At 37.7% G+C, this 16,702-nt stretch overlaps 7 protein-coding genes across 7 annotated transcripts; 4 read left to right on the plus strand and 3 right to left on the minus strand.

Moving 5' to 3' along the window:
- The first annotated feature begins 158 nt into the window (after positions 1–158).
- Positions 159–1,691, plus strand: B0P05DRAFT_548376 (oxidative stress survival, Svf1-like protein). The gene has a single exon (XM_051579021.1). The coding sequence runs from the start codon at positions 600–602 to the stop codon at positions 1,422–1,424; it is 825 nt and encodes a 274-aa protein (XP_051433144.1). The 5' UTR covers positions 159–599; the 3' UTR covers positions 1,425–1,691.
- Positions 1,644–4,466, plus strand: B0P05DRAFT_588692 (uncharacterized protein; the record flags this gene model as incomplete). Its single annotated transcript, XM_051582680.1, has 2 exons — positions 1,644–2,373; positions 2,452–4,466. The coding sequence occupies 2 exons, from the start codon at positions 1,644–1,646 to the stop codon at positions 4,464–4,466; spliced, it is 2,745 nt and encodes a 914-aa protein (XP_051433145.1).
- A 3-nt stretch (positions 4,467–4,469) lies between these two features.
- On the minus strand, positions 4,470–5,983 carry B0P05DRAFT_548379 (uncharacterized protein). The gene is made up of 3 exons (XM_051579022.1): positions 5,873–5,983; positions 5,574–5,818; positions 4,470–5,528 (listed from the first exon to the last, which is right to left on the minus strand). The coding sequence occupies exons 1-3, from the start codon at positions 5,959–5,961 to the stop codon at positions 4,573–4,575; spliced, it is 1,290 nt and encodes a 429-aa protein (XP_051433146.1). The 5' UTR covers positions 5,962–5,983; the 3' UTR covers positions 4,470–4,572.
- A 2,243-nt stretch (positions 5,984–8,226) lies between these two features.
- B0P05DRAFT_548387 (uncharacterized protein) lies at positions 8,227–8,718 on the plus strand. The gene is made up of 2 exons (XM_051579023.1): positions 8,227–8,409; positions 8,439–8,718. The coding sequence occupies exons 1-2, from the start codon at positions 8,328–8,330 to the stop codon at positions 8,651–8,653; spliced, it is 297 nt and encodes a 98-aa protein (XP_051433147.1). The 5' UTR covers positions 8,227–8,327; the 3' UTR covers positions 8,654–8,718.
- Positions 8,719–8,971: 253 nt separating this feature from the next.
- On the plus strand, positions 8,972–12,310 carry B0P05DRAFT_494028 (Glutamate/Leucine/Phenylalanine/Valine dehydrogenase-domain-containing protein). Its single transcript, XM_051575356.1, has 3 exons — positions 8,972–9,268; positions 9,341–9,966; positions 10,016–12,310. Exons 1-3 carry the CDS (start codon positions 9,111–9,113, stop codon positions 12,247–12,249), a joined length of 3,018 nt encoding a protein of 1,005 aa, XP_051433148.1. The 5' UTR covers positions 8,972–9,110; the 3' UTR covers positions 12,250–12,310.
- A 1-nt stretch (position 12,311) lies between these two features.
- Positions 12,312–14,146, minus strand: B0P05DRAFT_604759 (uncharacterized protein). The gene is made up of 6 exons (XM_051583330.1): positions 13,981–14,146; positions 13,826–13,937; positions 13,623–13,774; positions 12,622–13,578; positions 12,423–12,575; positions 12,312–12,382 (listed from the first exon to the last, which is right to left on the minus strand). The coding sequence occupies exons 1-6, from the start codon at positions 14,113–14,115 to the stop codon at positions 12,320–12,322; spliced, it is 1,572 nt and encodes a 523-aa protein (XP_051433149.1). The 5' UTR covers positions 14,116–14,146; the 3' UTR covers positions 12,312–12,319.
- On the minus strand, positions 14,147–15,703 carry B0P05DRAFT_494033 (uncharacterized protein; the record flags this gene model as incomplete). Its single annotated transcript, XM_051575357.1, has 3 exons — positions 14,147–14,835; positions 14,953–15,335; positions 15,381–15,703. The coding sequence occupies 3 exons, from the start codon at positions 15,701–15,703 to the stop codon at positions 14,207–14,209; spliced, it is 1,335 nt and encodes a 444-aa protein (XP_051433150.1). The 3' UTR covers positions 14,147–14,206.
- Positions 15,704–16,702: the final 999 nt, after the last annotated feature.

Here is a 16,702-nt window from a genome sequence, read left to right on the forward strand (position 1 = left end):
GAAAAAAACTACCAAGAAAAAAGTATTTTACCTAAAAAAGTGTGACCGAAGCAAACCCTACAATCTGACCGAAAAAATATATTTTAAATGAGCGAATGGTTTCGAAAAGAGAGAAATAATTGTTTAGTTTCTTTTTTTTTTCTTTTCTTTTTTCATAACTTATTTAATATGTCTTCTTGGTGTAAGTACAAATTATACAAATGTCTCAAACTCAACGATGTATCTTTTTTTTTAGTTTCTCAAATTACAAGCACTGTCTCCAACGTCACCGGTTTAGGTACTACTGTAGAAGGTATCAAGACTGTTGCTGATACTATCAAGGATGGCCAAGCTTATACTGCACTTGACGAACATGATCTTGACTGGACTTTGGCTTCAGGTTCCTCTACTGAAAACCAAGTATTTTATGTCACTACGAAAAAAGGTGCTTTTGCTTTTGTACAATTGATTCATTCTAATATTGGGTAAGTTTATATTTTTTAAAAAAAAACTGGGGATTCATTAACGTCAACGTTTAAAGTCTTTGGAATCCCACTATTTCATTTACCTTTCGATTCTATGACCCTGAATCAAATACGAATGTGTTCAAGAACATCAATATGAGCAAGTTTGAACTTTCAGCTGATAAACGTTCTGTCAAGACAGACTACTTTAGTATCCAATTAGACCCTGCTCAGAAGACTTACAAAGTCAACATCACGCATCCTGAATTGGTCGTGTCTCTTGACTTTGATCGTGTCGATAAAGGTTTCAAGGTGGGCGAAGGTAAGACATACTTGGGAGGAGACAAGGCTTCAGCTGCCGGTTTCGTGTCACACAAGTTCTGGCCTCGCGCTGCTGCCAAGGGTACGTTTATTGTGAACCAAAAGATCCATGAAGTTGAGGGTGAAGGTATGTTTATTCATGCTATTCAAGGCATGCAGCCTCAATTGATTGCTTCCAACTGGAACTTTGTCAATTTCCATTCCGATAAAGCCTCGATTGGTATGATGCAGTTCCAAACCACCAAGCAATACGGTTCGGTCAATATCAACCAAGGCTCACTTGTCTTGAACAATGAGCTTGTGTGTGTCTCTATTGATAATTCAGTTAAGCTACTTGATTTGATCAAGGATCAAGATACAGAATATGATATTCCCCAGCGTATACAATTGACATGGAAGGGAAAAACAATCAAAAAAGAAAATGAAGAGCCTAAGGATGTCACAATTGAAATGACAGTCGAAGTCAAGAATTTGATTGACAAGATTGATGTCTTGGCAGAAATTCCTTATGTAATTCGAAAGCTTGTTCAATCTTTAATTGTGAAGCCTTATATCTATCAATGGCTCGATAAGGCCACTGCTGAAATTACCATTGGTGATGAAAAGATTTCCACTGAAGGTCAATGCTTCCAAGAACTTGTATTTGTATCTGGATTTTAATCTCTTTTTCTATATATGCAACACGCGCTTTTTTTTTGTCTACTTTTATTTACCTGTTTTTAATAAAATATATACATATATATATATACATCAATGCTTTTCTTTTATTTTCCATTTGGGGAAATCAAACAAACATTGCTTTTGTTTCAAACTCCCCAGTTTTGTCTATTTGCTCCTTCCTTTTTCTCTTTCTCTCTTTTTTTTATTATTATTATTATTATGGCTGACCCTTTTCGTGATAACCCAACAAGCGAGTCTTGGGCTGATATGGTGGAAGAAGACGAAGCTCTAACATACCAAGACCAAGTGGATCAACACGATCCAGATGACAACGACATCTTAGCAACCACACACAAGGTGATACCAGAGACTAAGGAAACATCACAAGACGTTGCTAAGGACACGCCTCAGAATTTAATTAAAGAAACGCCTCACGAATCGACCAAAGACATTGCCAAGGAGACACCCACAGGTGCTCAAGCCAGTCGTTGGGCCACCGCGGGTCCATCCAAAAGTGCTATGAGCAGCCGTTGGGCTGCTCTGAATGTCGATCGAACTGAACCCCCTCGTGCTTCGAGATATGGGCGTTGGCAAGATCCGTATAAGCCTACAAGAGGTCGATTGAATCGTAGTGCATTTGAAGAGGATGCAGAGGATCATTCAGGGTATGATCGACGTCGTGGTGGATTCGATAACAAGGATAATTTTAGCAAAGCAAATCGGTACAGAGAGTATTATGAGCTGAATGGGAATCATGGCGTGCCAGAGACGGAAGAAGCAAAGAAAGTAATTGCTGCTTGGAATGAATATAAGCCTGTAGATGATACAGAATCAAAAGAACAAGATCCAAGAGAAGAAGAATATAAAGAATATAAAGAAGCTAAAGTAAAACTGGAGAAGCCTGAAGAAGAAAATCTACAAGAAAAACCGAAAGAAGAAAAGAAACAAGGTAAAAAAAAAAAAAAGATAATCAAATTTTTCATGCAAAAAAGAAACAACAGTTTTTACTAATTGTGTTTATTTTTAGATCAAATATCATCCGATAAGAAAGAAGAGCCTTTAGAGCAAAAAGTAAACAAAACCCTGATCACTTCTGGGTTTTCCTGGGCTGATGATATGCCCGATCAATCTGATGATTCAGATAATGAAGAAGAAGATCTTCTTAGACTCTCTGGTAAATCATCCGTACCAGCTAATCAACAATTTTTCTCCCGTAGTCAACAGACCGGGGAAGAAGAAAAGGGTTTGTTAGTAGCGGTGGACGAAAAGACAGATAAAGAATCATCACCCATTACGGATGAGACTAAAGATGAGGAAGAGCCTACGCGATTTGTTTCTGACAAAGTATCTGATAACGAAGTGAAAGAGACAGAAGTTACTAAGAAAGAGCCAACAAAAACTGCTGATAATCAATGGGAAACTCCTAAAGACGATAAAGAATCTACCCCATCTATTGATACTGAAAAAGCCAGTAAGGAAGTCGATCAGTTAGCAGTGACAGATGAAAATGTGGACAAGAAGCCCATGGAATCGGTTAGTGCTGAAGAAAAGCTGCCTAATGAATCAAACAATGTTGAAGAAAAGTCTAGTCATCAATGGGGCGCTCTTGACGACTACAAAGAACCTACACCATCTGCTGAAGCTCAAAACAACAAGGAAGATGTGACAAAGACTGTCAATAACTCCTCTGTTGCTAAAGATTCTAAAGAAGGAGCAAAAGAAGCTGTAGCAGAAGCTGCCCATGAATCCTTTGCTTCTGAAGAAAAACCTGTTTATCGATGGGCTGCTCTTGATGATTATAAGGAACCTGAACCTAAGAAGCCTAAAACAAAACTACCTCCAAAAATGAGTAGAGAAGAAGAAGATGCTAAAGTAGCTGCATGGCATGCGTTGAAGGTGCCTGCAGACGAAGAAGATAACGAAGAACCTTCTTCCTCCTGGAATGAAGAGTCAGAGAAGCCTGTTGAAAGCACGCCATCTTGGAACGGAAACACTGAACCAACAGCAGCAGCAGCAGCTTCTCAAGGATCTCAAAGTGTACCTGCTGAACCCAACGAAAACAAACCAGTCTGGGGTCAATTAAATGATGTTCAATCACCCAAAAAGCAAGTTGTCAAAGACACTTGGAAAAACAAGCTTCAAGTAGTCGACTCAGACAACACAAGTGGATGGAAATCATTTGCCTCAATGAACGAAGTTGCTCCGTCAAAACTAAAGAATTCTTCTGTAGTCTCTGATCAAAAACCAAAGAGTTCTCGGGTAGTATCCCATCAAGAGCTAAAGCGCTCTCCCTCAGTTTCGTATCAAGAGCCAAAGCAGGAGTGGCAGGCACCATCTGAACCCGAAAATAAAGCACCTACATGGGATTCGGCTGCTGAAGAAACCAAGTCATGGAGCACCACCATCAATCAGATTGAAATTACTCAACCTACACCACAACAACGCAAGCCTCATGAAGTCAGCTTTAGCTTAAATGACTTCCAAGAAGAACCAAAGCAAGGACCACAGACAATTTCGTTGAGTTGGAAAGATTTTACCATGGATAATGGATCAAGTGAAAAGCCAATGTCTGTTGCTTCTTTGGATTCAGGTGAGCATAGCACAACTCGACAACCTATCCGCGCCACCATTGCCTTGTACGATAAGCCAACATCCGTACCACTCAAACTCAGTGATTTTGATAGCAATGGTAACTCTGCACCATCAGCACCACAGATTTCATTAAGACTTGATGACCTTACTCAAAACACCAAGCCTGTAGAGAGTGTACATTTGAAATTGAGTGATTTTGCTCAAACTAGTCAAGGACAATTAGAAACAAACAATGACAGTGGCTTGTCACCATCAAAACATACAGTAACTAATATCAACCAACCTATTGAAGAACGAAACCCTGATAAATGGGGAAGTGTAAGTGATGATTACGTCTCTAAACAAGCACAACACTTCTCAACAGAAACAAGTCATCCACGACGTAAGATACAAATGGGAGGCATGCAATGGGCCAACCTACAAAAGAATTTAATTGCAAACAAGAAATAAATGATATTTTTTTTGAATTGTTTATTTCTAATAAGCAGTGTGTATATACAAAGAAAAGGGAGGGTAAAAAAGACACAGAAAATAAATAAGAAAAACTGAGATAAGATCACCAATTTCGATCTACCAGCATAGACCTATTGCTCCTTGTGACAGGACCATCGCTACAATCTTCGAGATTATCTGAGAGTGAACTAGAGGAATTACGGGTACCTAGAAAGCCAAACCTACGTTGGAAAGTAATCACTTGTCGAGTTAGCAAATCCATAATTTCCATAGAAGATTGTTCATGCTTTGGTTTTCTCATTCGGTCAATAGCTTCTTCAGCAACACTCTTTTCATGGCTATCCAATAGACGATCGTCATCTAATGGAATTGTGCTTGCACTACTTAACGAACTTGACGGTGATGAAGCATGATCGAATTTGCCAGGTATCAGGATAGGTGTAGGACGACGGTTTTCTTTTGAAGAGTCACTCTTGTCATCATTTTGTTGATCGAGTTGTAAGGCAGCCTTAGTCATAGCTTCGCTGATTTGAGCGTCGAGCAATCTTCGACGCTTTTGATCTTCTTCTTCTTCGCTATCTTCCTCTTCTTCTTTATGGCGAGTGCGCTTTTTGGCAGCGATCTCTACTTGTAGAGAACAAATGTACTCGAGTATTTGATTTGCTCTTCGATTCATTTCCAAAATAGTCATACGATGTGAAGGATAGCGGACTTTGGCTGGAGGTGAAGCTTCTCTAGCGGACTGGGAAAAGTGTTCAAATAATTGGCTGCTGCAGCTTGTAGGTGTCTGTAACTCGGGTTGAGGTGTAGATGTACGGGAGCGTGATCCTTTGTATTGATTGGCTGTTCGACGCGTGCTATTTGTGAAATTAGGAGGTGGTGTGAATGAATTGCTATATGAGGTGGTGCTTGTAGGCGTTATTGAGGAAGATTGTCTAGGGGTATAACGATTACGAGGTTTTTTCTCTTTGTTTTTTCCAGTCTGTTTCGGTGAGTCCTCTGATTTTTTGTTGTGCTGCCGCTTAGGTCGGACTTGTTTAACGAGTGTATCTGTTTCTTCTGTTCAATATTAGAAAACTAGTTTATAACGTCTTTGCTCATTACCATAGTCTTGCAATACTGTTAGCTTTTGCTCCATAGCGTCATATTGCTGCACCTTGATGCTATTGGGGAGTTCCATACCAGAAGCGTCATAAGCCTTGGACTGTTCAATAGCGTTTCTCAAAGCCAGTACTTCTTCAATAGAGATCGACGCTTCTCGGCTATTAAAGGTTGTTCTTCGTTTGGGTAGCTTTTTATCTAAAGCTTCCATAGCAACGAGTGAGGAAGGCTTATAATATCTACGCGTTCTTGAATACGGTTAATATGATAAGAAAAAAAAAAGGACAGCAAAGATAACTTACTTATCATAGCCTTTCACTTCTATATGATCAGAAGGCCTACATTGTTCACAAAAGTATTGGTCGGGAATCTCGTCTTCGTCTAGACCCATACATTCACAGTGTTGCCATACTTCACATTGATCACAACACACCATGAGACCCATACTATCTATAAGAAAAGTAAGCACACAAGAAAAGTTGGTTGATAACTTACGTGATTCACCACAGACGCATCTTGTTACTGATTCGTCTTCAACACTCTCTTCGTCTGATGCAATGACAGGCTCAGGATCTTTTTGCTTTCTTCTGCCAGTTTGGCTCGTTCTGTTTCTTGTGGAAGTTGCAGTTGCTAGGTAACAAATTAGCTACAAGTCAAAATAACAAGCACACGCTTACTCATAAAGGTATTGACTTGGGAAGGAAAAAAAAGAGTTAGCTTGTATAAGAAAGAGGTATGATAAACTAGGGGAAAAAAGAAAAGGAAAAAAAAGAGAGAGAGAGAAGGAATAAAGGATTAGGCACTAGCAAGAAAAAAAATATTTTTTTCTCTTTCTCTCTTTTTTTTCTTTTTCTTTTTGGTTGCAGTTCAAAATGTTGACATCCAATCGAATTCAGTCTTTTTTTGGAGGCGGAACAAGCATACTAGTTGCCTTTAGTTCTGCTCCAGTTGGAAAATAAACTATATTATTTCATACGAAATGATATTCTCTTATTGGACTAAGATCGAAAGAAAGCGTGTCACTACACAACAAGAAAACAAGGGAGAGAGAGAGAGAAAGACAAAAAAAGAAAGAGAAAAAAAGGTGATTATCAATTTATATGGCTAAATGTTTCTACTCAGCAGACAAATTTTTTCAAAAAAATCTGTCAATGTTTTGATAATAAACAAAAGTGATGATTTTGTTATCAGTAAATGTTATTTCTCTTTGTGTTGTCAATTCCATGCTGGCTATATTTTAGTTAATGTCTCTCTCACTATATCTTAAAAACCCAAAAAAGAAATGGCTTTGGCAAAATATATCAAATATTGCATTTTCAAGTTCATATGCATTCTCCCCCTTATTCGTGCAAAATATACTGACCCGAAATAAAAATTAGTCATTCGAGCTCAGCAACAAAGATATCATGATCCAAGAGTCCTTTGATATGCCAAGATGATGCTTAAACGCGCTCAGTTCTTTGTAGATAATTTGTCGAGATGTTTAGTCTAATATAATATGGTTTAGTACTTGATATTACAGCCTTTGGTATCAATCACAGCTTGGTATTGGTTGATCATATTGTGTAGTAGTGTGAATGTAATTAGAAGATAGTAGTGGAGGTATTCAACTACTTGATCGTATCCGTGTAAATATTTTACATATGCTAATTAATATCTGTTACTAATTTGTCACCTTTATCTCCCTTCTAGTATCTGCTCTTCCTTATAACCTAATGTAAGTAATAATATAAACATTACTTATGTATCTCATGCTCTGCTTAATTTTTCAATTTTATTTTTTCCACACGAATTTTTTTTCAATGGTGTATTTAGTATTTTATAGTAACATTCCAATATTTCAATGCTTTAAATCATATCAGCAATAATATTCATGTCATTAGTAATCCGTTTCAAACGAGTAACTTGTCACTAAAGATCAATGATGCTTTAGCTATTGTTCGGTTTGACAAAAAATCCTCCCTGTTAAGTTAATAACAAGCCGTTAGCTTTTGTGTATTCTTGTCTCTTGCTTTCACAACTAGTTTGGTAACCAAATCATGTTTGATATAATTACTATGGGCAAAACCAGTCTGTTTATTGTATTTTTATTTTTCTGATCTAATGTAAAGAAACGAGTATCTCAATTCCAAGAAGTCTTTCGTTTTTTTCTGACGATATGAGAACGACTATAGGCCATTTTGAGAAAAAAGTTCCAAAAATGACCTTTCTCTACACAAACTTATCATTCTTTTTTTACCTGAAGCATGTATAGACAACATTATCGATGGTAGAAAAAGGAGCTTGGCAATTCTCTTTCTCAAAAGATCTTACAAAACATAAGACCATAGTGTTTATTGAAATACGTATATTTTTTCTGTCCAGAAAAGCACAGACATATTGAACATATTACGTATGACAACAAACCCAACAAATAAAACTTAGCCATTGTTTGTTGCACTGTTGAATGGTAGAATGGTGTTTAGTCCATATGGCAACTTGATCATTCTTTATTTGAGACCATTACTATTGTGATACTGCAAATAAAGAACTCAATCAAATGATTCGAGAGAGCCTCGTAGGTAACCGCAACTAATGTCATGAAAGTATTCAACTGAACAAATAGTCTCAGACCTTCTGTTTGGATCTATGCGAATGCTTTCTCCTGAAAGTGTTCAAGGGTTTCGCTGTATTTCAAAAAAAAAAAAAAAAACTTTTGATTTTTTGATGTGTTCAAACAACAAGTGTTGATAGATATAGGTATAATCTCTCACTTTCATGTTTAAGCATTTATTACCATGTAACCACATTTCTTTCTTTCTTCTGCCTTCTTTACCCCACACTTTCAATACATTTTCAGGTTGCGACACTCTACAGAAAAAAAAAGAGATGTACTTAACTATATTTGGATTGAATTTTCTCACAGACCTAAAAAAAATGATGTACACTCAAAAGATGGTGCTATTCGCAAGGTACCTTATTCTAAGGAACCTCGGAACCATGTTCAAGTTTGGGTGGATATTATAAAAACTAACGGGAAAATAAAGGGATTTTTTACCCCACATCTTGTAACATTGGTAATATCCAATAAAATTAGACCATGATGAATAGTCATTGTGTTAAAATAGATGTTATTTATACATCATTTGTGTGTAAAGTTTTGTTTACTGTAAAAAAAAATAAAGAAAAAAGAGAGTACAGAAATTAATTGTCAAAATATCTGATATCTTATCTACATTCTTTTTTTATCTTTTTTGATAATGAAAATAACGCTATCTTTTTCGTTTTTCTAAAAAAAAAAGTCTAGGTGTTGGCTAAAATAAATAAAAAATAAGGTTCTAAAGCCGATTCAAATTGTGCCATGATTATTTTTCTCACGATTCGTCCAATCAAAATTGCGCCATTTAAACAGCATCTTCTCTCTCTCACTCCTTTCTTTTGCGGAGGTGCTGCTGTGCCTTAATCCTGTCTGACTCACACTTGTGCTAAACTCACATTAATTTTTATATAAATACCAATCGTGTTATCGTTTTTTTTATTTCCTCATTCATATTTTTAAACATGAAAGATACTACACGCATTCTTAATAACGAAAGTGGCTATGCTACCAATGTTTTTGCTGAAAAGGAGACTCAAATGCAAAAGGTCTGTGAAAACCTTGAACAACTTGGTTTTCTTCCTAAAGAATTAGTCAAGAATGAAGTCCAGTGGTTTTACAAGTAAGTATTTATATTAATGGGACACAAAGAGGGGAAGGAAAAGAGACATGATGATTAACAACTTTTTTTTAGTAACCTCAATATCGATGACTACTACTTTACTCTTGAAAGTGTAGAAACTATCTCTAACCACATCATGTCCCTCTATGGTGCCAAGATCCTTGCTTACACTAAGAATGAAAACGTGTTGGATATTAATTTACAAAAGGAAACTGAAGACTCTGCTGTCTATATCCACTCTTCTGAACCTGGTATTTCTCAAGTCAAAGGTCCTCAACATGAAAGAATTATTGATGACAAGTTTTTGGACAACTCTACTCCTTCTGAAGCCTACCGTGTTGAATCCTATCGCTCTAGCTCCAATGGTGGTGGCCTCACTTCTCAAATTCGTTCTTACTTTGTTACCAAATGTGAATTCGAAAACACAACTCCTACTCCTGAACAAGAAACTGATATCAAGCAAGTGGCCGATAAGAGCTTCTTGCTTAAGGCTACTGACTACACTCTCAAGATTTACGAGGATGTGATGCAAAACGTCCTTCAACGCACAGGCCCTGTGATTGAAATGTACGAAGTGAAGGGCTCTCGTGAAAAGCGTCTTATTATTGGTTATCGTCAAAGAAGCACAAAGGGCTTCTTCTCTGCTGTTTCCGATTTGTACCATTATTATGATTTATACTCCACCCGTAAATATGTTGGTAAGTCATAACGTATTTGGGAGCCTGGGAAATTTCTAACTTTGAACAGAACAATTCTCTAACGGTGTGACGATCATCGGTCTATACTTGCATCCTGTGCCTCAATCCAAGGCTGCTCCTATTGAACATTCTATTTATCAAGTCATGAAGGAAGTCTCTCTCTTGTACTGTTTGCCTACTACACCTCTTCAACAATACTTTCAAACCAATAAGCTCTCTGTTCAAGAAATGGCCTATGGTTATGTTGGTTGGATCTTTGCTCAACATTTCCTTAATCGTTTGGGTAAAGAATACTTGAGTTTGACTTCTGTTCTGGACCGTGCAAACCCTGTTCACGAGGAAGTCCTTTCCAAGTTGAAGAAGCGTCTTCGTCAAGATACTTTTACCCGTGAATACATTCTCGATATTATGAAGAGATATCCTGAATTGATCAAGGTTCTCTATGCTAACTTTGCCACTACTCACTATGTCAACCAACGTGAAGCTACTCTCCAACCTACTATCTCTTATCAACGTTTGACTAACATGGAAGTCTTATCTGTGGATGACATTAACAAGCGCATCAAATCTGTTACTACCAATGCTCATGAACAATTGGTCTTTGAATCTTTCTTGACCTTCAACAAACATGTTCTCAAGACTAACTTCTACCAAACTACCAAGGTCGCTCTCTCTTTCCGTATGGATCCTAAATTCTTGCCCGAAATTGAATACCCCACACCTCTTTATGGTATGTTCTTGGTGGTTGGTTCTGAATTCCGTGGTTTCCATCTCCGTTTCAGTGATGTTGCTCGTGGTGGTATTCGTATGATTCGTTCTCGTAACAGAGAAGCTTATTCTATCAACTTGCGTACTTTGTTCGATGAAAACTACAACTTGGCCAACACACAACAGCGTAAGAACAAGGATATTCCTGAAGGTGGTTCTAAAGGTACTATCCTTTTGGACATTGACCAACAAGATAAGCCTCTTGTTGCTTTTGAAAAGTATGTCGACTCTGTACTTGACTTGTTGATTGATGGTGAAACTGTGGGTATCAAGGACAAGTTGGTTGATTTGACTGAAAAGCCTGAAATACTCTTCTTTGGTCCTGACGAAGGCACTGCTGAATACATGGATTGGGCTTCTCAACATGCTCGCAGACGTGGTGCTAGCTTCTGGAAGGCTTTCACTACTGGTAAGAGTCAATCTTTGGGTGGTATTCCTCACGACACTTATGGTATGACAACTCGTTCTGTTCATCAATATGTTTTGGGTATTTACCGTAAGCTTGAATTGAAGGAAGAAGAATGCACCAAGTTACAAACCGGTGGTCCTGATGGTGATTTGGGTTCCAACGAGATTAAGATCTCTAGTGACAAGACAATTGCTATTGTTGATGGCTCTGGTGTTCTTTACGATGCTGCTGGTATTGATCGTACTGAATTGAGCCGTTTGGCCGGATCTCGTTTGATGATCAGCAACTTTGATACTAGCAAGTTGAGTCCTCAAGGCTTCCGTATCCTCGTGGATGAAGACAATGTCACTTTACCTGATGGTACCGTTGTTGAAAACGGTCTTTATTTCCGTAACACTTTCCACACCAACCCCTTGGCTCAAGCTAGTGTCTTTGTTCCTTGTGGTGGTCGTCCTGAATCCGTTGGTTTAGATAATGTTCAACAATTGATTGATTGTGGTAACGGTCCTCTCTTCAAGTACATTGTTGAAGGTGCCAACTTGTTCTTTACCCAAGAAGCCCGTCTCCGTCTTGAAAAGGCTGGTGTTGTCATCTTCAAGGATGCTTCTGCTAACAAGGGTGGTGTTACTTCCTCTTCTCTCGAAGTCTTGGCTGCCTTGGCCTTTAACGATGAAGAATTCGACAAGCACATGTGTGTCAAGGACGGTGTCGTTCCTGCATTCTATGAAAGCTACGTCAAGGAAGTCCAAAAGATCATTGAACACAATGCTGCCATTGAATTCGAAGCTTTGTGGCGTGAACACCAACGTACCAAGTCACCTATCTCAATTCTCTCTGATGAACTCTCTAATGCAATCGTTCAACTTCAAACTCAATTACAAGGATCTGGTCTTTGGGATAACGAATCATTGCGCACAACTGTCTTGACTCGTGCTTTCCCCAAGTTGCTTCTTGAGACTCTTGGTCTTGCCAAGTTGTTGGAACGCGTTCCTGAGACTTATGTCAAGGCCATTTTTGGTGCCTATTTGGCTTCTCAATTCGTCTACAAGTATGGTGCTCATCCCGACAATTTTGCCTTCTTTGAATTCATGCGTGAGAACTTTTAGATTGTGAAATCATTATAGCATATTCATTTTTTCTTGTATTATATCATTTCCAAAATAAACATGTCTTTATTTACTTTATATTGTCCATAGTCACTACGACTTCTTTGCGAATATCTTCCCAAGAAGCAGCATTCTATATTATGTTAATACGCATTTACAATGACTCCACTTGCCTGTTCACAATAATAAGCATGAATTTTGGCAAAAGAAATCAAAATAGACTTGAGCTCAGTTTCTTTTTGTTTTTGTAGTCTTTCGAAATCTTCATGGATTGTACAAGCCATTTCCTTGAGTTCTTGTCTTGTTCTCACTCTTGCATGTTCCAACTAATCTAAAGTGAGTATGGCCTATCTATTTATCAGAGAGACAAACCTGTTCAACCGTCGTCTTTAGCTTGTCTATCTGATTTCTTCTTGTTTGTTCTGGGTCTGTATCGATCATGCCTTGAATGGTGTATGTTACAGCAGAAAACAACTTTCGTGGTGATGACCATCGTTTTGTCTGATTCTTCGAAGCACGCAGCACAGGTGCACTTGCGCTGGTTGGATAATCCAGAACCTCTTTTTTATCTTCTTCTGTTTCTTCTTGTTCTGTACGTGGAGGACTTTTAATGATAGCAGAGAACCCATCTTCGATAGATTCAGTATCAATGTTGTTATCATCATCTGCACTACTCCCTGACCGGTTAGACTGAATAGGACGTTGAATATGATTCTCCTCAACCGAAAGTTGATCCATGGTTGTCTTTAGTTTCTGTGCTTCTTCTTCTGTCTTGACAAGGCCTCTTAAACAATTCTTTTTAGCGTCGATGGCTTCTTCAATCAGTTCCAGCTGTGCTTGTTTTAAGCGACGATAGCGCAAGACTTGTTTTGCAATCAACACGTACTGTGTATAGTCTTGTACATGTTCAGAAAACTCGACTTGTAATGCATGAACCATGTCTTTGGAAGCAGTACATGTATCATCTACGACTTGGCCTATTTTTTCAATACAACTAGCCAATTGTTCTGTTTCATTTAAACTAAGGGCATTGTAAGCTGACCCTAACTCAGAGTAATCATTCGACAAGTCTCCCAATCGATGAAGAATACGTTTTTGTGATTTCTCGAATTGCAAAGAGACTTGTTGGGCTGATTTGCTTACTTGGAATTCGGATGCTTCAAATTCTTTATCGGGGTATTTGAGTGTATAGGAACTGGAAGGAACAGGTACAATTGAGTGAGACTGGGATTGCTGTGAGGGCTGTTTTGTGAGTGTAAATGAGTTTTCGCTTGGCAATAATGGATCTTTGGGCAAATTCAAAAGGGGAGCAGAATGTAAGATATCAGACTATAGAGTATGGTTATCAATACATAGTTGATAGGTTCACTTACCCAAGTATGATTCCCATCTAAAAAGCGATGAAAGATATGCTCTTGATGAAGAATGGGATGGTCTGCTATACGCTTTAGAAAGCGTTCAAGCATTCTTTTTCTTTTTTCGATAATGGTAGTATCATCCTTTTGTTTATGCGTAGTATAATCGGCTAGATTAGTTTTATTGTCAGCCAAGCTTGACTAGAAAACAAAAAACTTACAAAATGAATGTTTTTCAGGTATAGGTGGAACAAGGCAAGTAGGGTATAGCTTTACAAGCGATTTTCGAAAAGACTCAAATTCACTATATCTTCTATTGGCTTCTTTCTCCACCTAAAGAGTATGAATGATAACAGTAAAAGGATTTAAAGCTTACTTTTGTCATAATAGTATAAGTAACAAAGGTATGAGAGGACTTTGTACTGTCTGTTTGTTTCTCAGTATTTGTTATTTGAATAGAGATAGGCCAAGAAGTACTGATCATACAGTGACAAGGTGTTGGTTTATACATCTTGAGAGTGAAAAAGAAGGAGGATAAGGGTCACACGTTTAGGTTTTATGCGAAAAAAAATGTAATATTTTTATTTAAACTCAATTTAGACTTATTCAAGGACAACTCTAGCAGGCATCAAGACAACTTCTTCTTCATCAACAAATAATGGGCTAATCATCATCTTGACTCTTTTGTCTACTGTAGAATGACCAACCAAAGCCATGATTTCTTCATCGAATTTACTGCCAACAGCAATTGATTGAGCAGTTACGTCAGCATCACCACCATGGATCTCAAGCGACAAGGCAGAACATAACTCAAGAATATCATCCCAGATATGCATATGATCTAAAGAACGACCCGAAGTCTTTGGCATCGTGCTTAATAGCTGTAACATTTCTTCTGTCAAGTGGTTTCTCATGTCTTGAAGGTACTCTTTTGTGGCTGGATTCAGTGATAATGATTGTACTGTCTGTCTGCGGTACCATTTTGCAAAATTAGCGCCTAATGTATTATGAAATCGATGGATTTGATCCGAGTAAGCTGTGTTGAGCAAGTCTTGGTTTTCAGTCCCGAATGGAAGTGAATTCAAATAAGATTGTGTGATGTGCATAAACAGAGATTGTTCAAGTTCCAGACGGTATTCTTCATCTACAGTTGAATTCACAAACCGAGTCAAAGTCTCTGCAAGTCGAGCTAGTTTTTGAGTGAGTGTACGGGCATTCACAATAGGTGGGACTTGTGTATGATCCATAGGTGAATCGAAATACATGTCTTTCTTTTCTGCGGTATTGGATGTATTGCTGTTATTATTATTATTAGTGTTGCTGTTGCTATTATTGCTGCTATTGCTACGTGTGCTGGATACTGACTTCTTTTTCTCTTTTGAGTCGTCCTTTAAATGAGAAAGATTTAAAGCCTTACCATACACTTCATCATTACAACCAGTTAAGCTTCTAAGGTTAGCAATCATATCCGCCTGACTCTTTTGTGCTAATTGTGCACTACGAAGTTGCGATTGAAGAATTTCATTTTCCTCTAACAACTCAGCATAGGACTTTGTGACAGAAGCAAAACTTGGTTGAGGTTGAGGAGGTGCCATAATTTGGTCGTCTACGACATTGTCTTCATCTCCACTTTCAGCACTATGATCAAAGTCAGCCGTAGCAGAGCGAGTACCGTCGTCGCCAAACTCGGCAGCGTTAGATCGAGAGCGCTTGTCATCTTCGTCATCTAGACTACAACCACGCAGCAGGTTTTTGTTCTCGACCAAGTCACGTAACGTATTATCAGCCAAGTGCATATCGTGCAAATGTTCTCGGATAGAGGACTCCCCGTCCAAAGTAGACCGATCATCGTCTGTCTCTCTGTCAATAGTCATTCGACTACTGCTGATAATAGAGGGAGGACCACCGTGTGCACTAATAACTGATTCTTGGTCATCAATCGTAGCAGCTACACTCCAAGTATCCATATCACGTAAACGGCTTGTTTCAAATGTGTCTAATAAATCAGACTTGCGAAGATAGGAATGGCGTAAAGAAGAAGAGGATCCATCGAGGAAACTTTTTTGGTCACTACCTTCAAAGGAAGAAACGGAGCTCATGTTTGAAGAAAGTGAAAAAAAAAAAAAATAAATAAAAATTAAATTACAGCCTTTTATATATATATATATATATATGATGTGCCACCTGACAATGCAGCTTAAAAGTGAAAGACAAGTTACACAAATTCATATTTCATGTTTTGTTTTTTCTTTTAGTAGAGGGGACAGCGTTGGTTTTTCCTCTAGATTAAGATGGTTATAGGACATTGGTCTAGAAATATGTGTCTATTTCGTCCGGAACCTTATTTCGATGAGTCTTGATTTACCTGCTAGTCTCTATAAAATAAGATATATTCTGCCTTTTTAGATGAACTAACTCGAATAGACAAACTTTATCAGTAAAACTGAGATCAAATGGTAATATTGAAGCACACACATAAAATATGTAGATCTCGCTAAAAGACAAAGAATTTATTTAATTGAATATATAAAACTTTTGTCATCATCCGATATAATAAAAGATAGCCGAGAAATATCCTTGAGGATTTACTAGTTAGTTTTGTAAGTTAAATGAATACGATGATATAGCATCAGTCAGAAGAGAAAGAAGAATCTCATCAAATGGCATGTTTTTTGAAGCAATTAGAGTAGATTAAAAGAAAAAGGAGATATACTACATTATCGTTTGAACAAGCAACAATTACATCACTCGTTGAAGCTCCATTGAGATATGAACATCAAAATTTAGACAATCTTCATTGTCAGCCTTATTCAACTCTAAACGACGCGGGTGCTTTTCTTTTTATACTCATATTCACGGAGGCAATGTAAGTCAATTTAATCTATTTTTAACAATTATTTGATTTCTGACCTTGTACCAGTCTGATATATTATCAAGCTACCCTGCAGATTAAAAATGCATATTATTGGTTTTTAGGTAATGATCGTCCTCTCATTGTATGCTTTAATCAAACTCACAGAGAATGCAAGACTGTTATACTCAGCAACTGGAGCCTGAGCCCTTTTGGTTTTTAATGATATATCTAAATTGATGATTGA

Source organism: Gilbertella persicaria (assembly GCF_025201335.1).
Source record: "Gilbertella persicaria strain CBS 190.32 chromosome Unknown B0P05scaffold_29, whole genome shotgun sequence".
Classification (NCBI taxonomy): domain Eukaryota; kingdom Fungi; phylum Mucoromycota; class Mucoromycetes; order Mucorales; family Choanephoraceae; genus Gilbertella; species Gilbertella persicaria.

Excerpts from the sequence above, each read along its gene's own strand:
- B0P05DRAFT_548376 (XM_051579021.1), top strand. The coding sequence starts at position 600 with ATGAGCAAGTTTGAACTTTCAGCTGATAAACGTTCTGTCAAGACAGAC.
- B0P05DRAFT_548379 (XM_051579022.1), bottom strand. The coding sequence starts at position 5,961 with ATGGGTCTAGACGAAGACGAGATTCCCGACCAATACTTTTGTGAACAA. Across the intron at positions 5,819-5,872 it reads GAAGTGAAAGGCTATGATAA|AACGCGTAGATATTATAAGC; the intron begins GTAAGTTATCTT and ends ACCGTATTCAAG. Across the intron at positions 5,529-5,573 it reads AACAGTATTGCAAGACTATG|AAGAAACAGATACACTCGTT; the intron begins GTAATGAGCAAA and ends AATATTGAACAG.
- B0P05DRAFT_548387 (XM_051579023.1), top strand. The coding sequence starts at position 8,328 with ATGTTTAAGCATTTATTACCATGTAACCACATTTCTTTCTTTCTTCTG. Across the intron at positions 8,410-8,438 it reads CACTTTCAATACATTTTCAG|ATGTACTTAACTATATTTGG; the intron begins GTTGCGACACTC and ends AAAAAAAAAGAG.
- B0P05DRAFT_494028 (XM_051575356.1), top strand. The coding sequence starts at position 9,111 with ATGAAAGATACTACACGCATTCTTAATAACGAAAGTGGCTATGCTACC. Across the intron at positions 9,269-9,340 it reads GAAGTCCAGTGGTTTTACAA|TAACCTCAATATCGATGACT; the intron begins GTAAGTATTTAT and ends ACTTTTTTTTAG. Across the intron at positions 9,967-10,015 it reads CTCCACCCGTAAATATGTTG|AACAATTCTCTAACGGTGTG; the intron begins GTAAGTCATAAC and ends AACTTTGAACAG.
- B0P05DRAFT_604759 (XM_051583330.1), bottom strand. The coding sequence starts at position 14,115 with ATGTATAAACCAACACCTTGTCACTGTATGATCAGTACTTCTTGGCCT. Across the intron at positions 13,579-13,622 it reads TAGATGGGAATCATACTTGG|TCTGATATCTTACATTCTGC; the intron begins GTAAGTGAACCT and ends CATACTCTATAG. Across the intron at positions 12,576-12,621 it reads TAAAGACGACGGTTGAACAG|TTGGAACATGCAAGAGTGAG; the intron begins GTTTGTCTCTCT and ends ACTTTAGATTAG.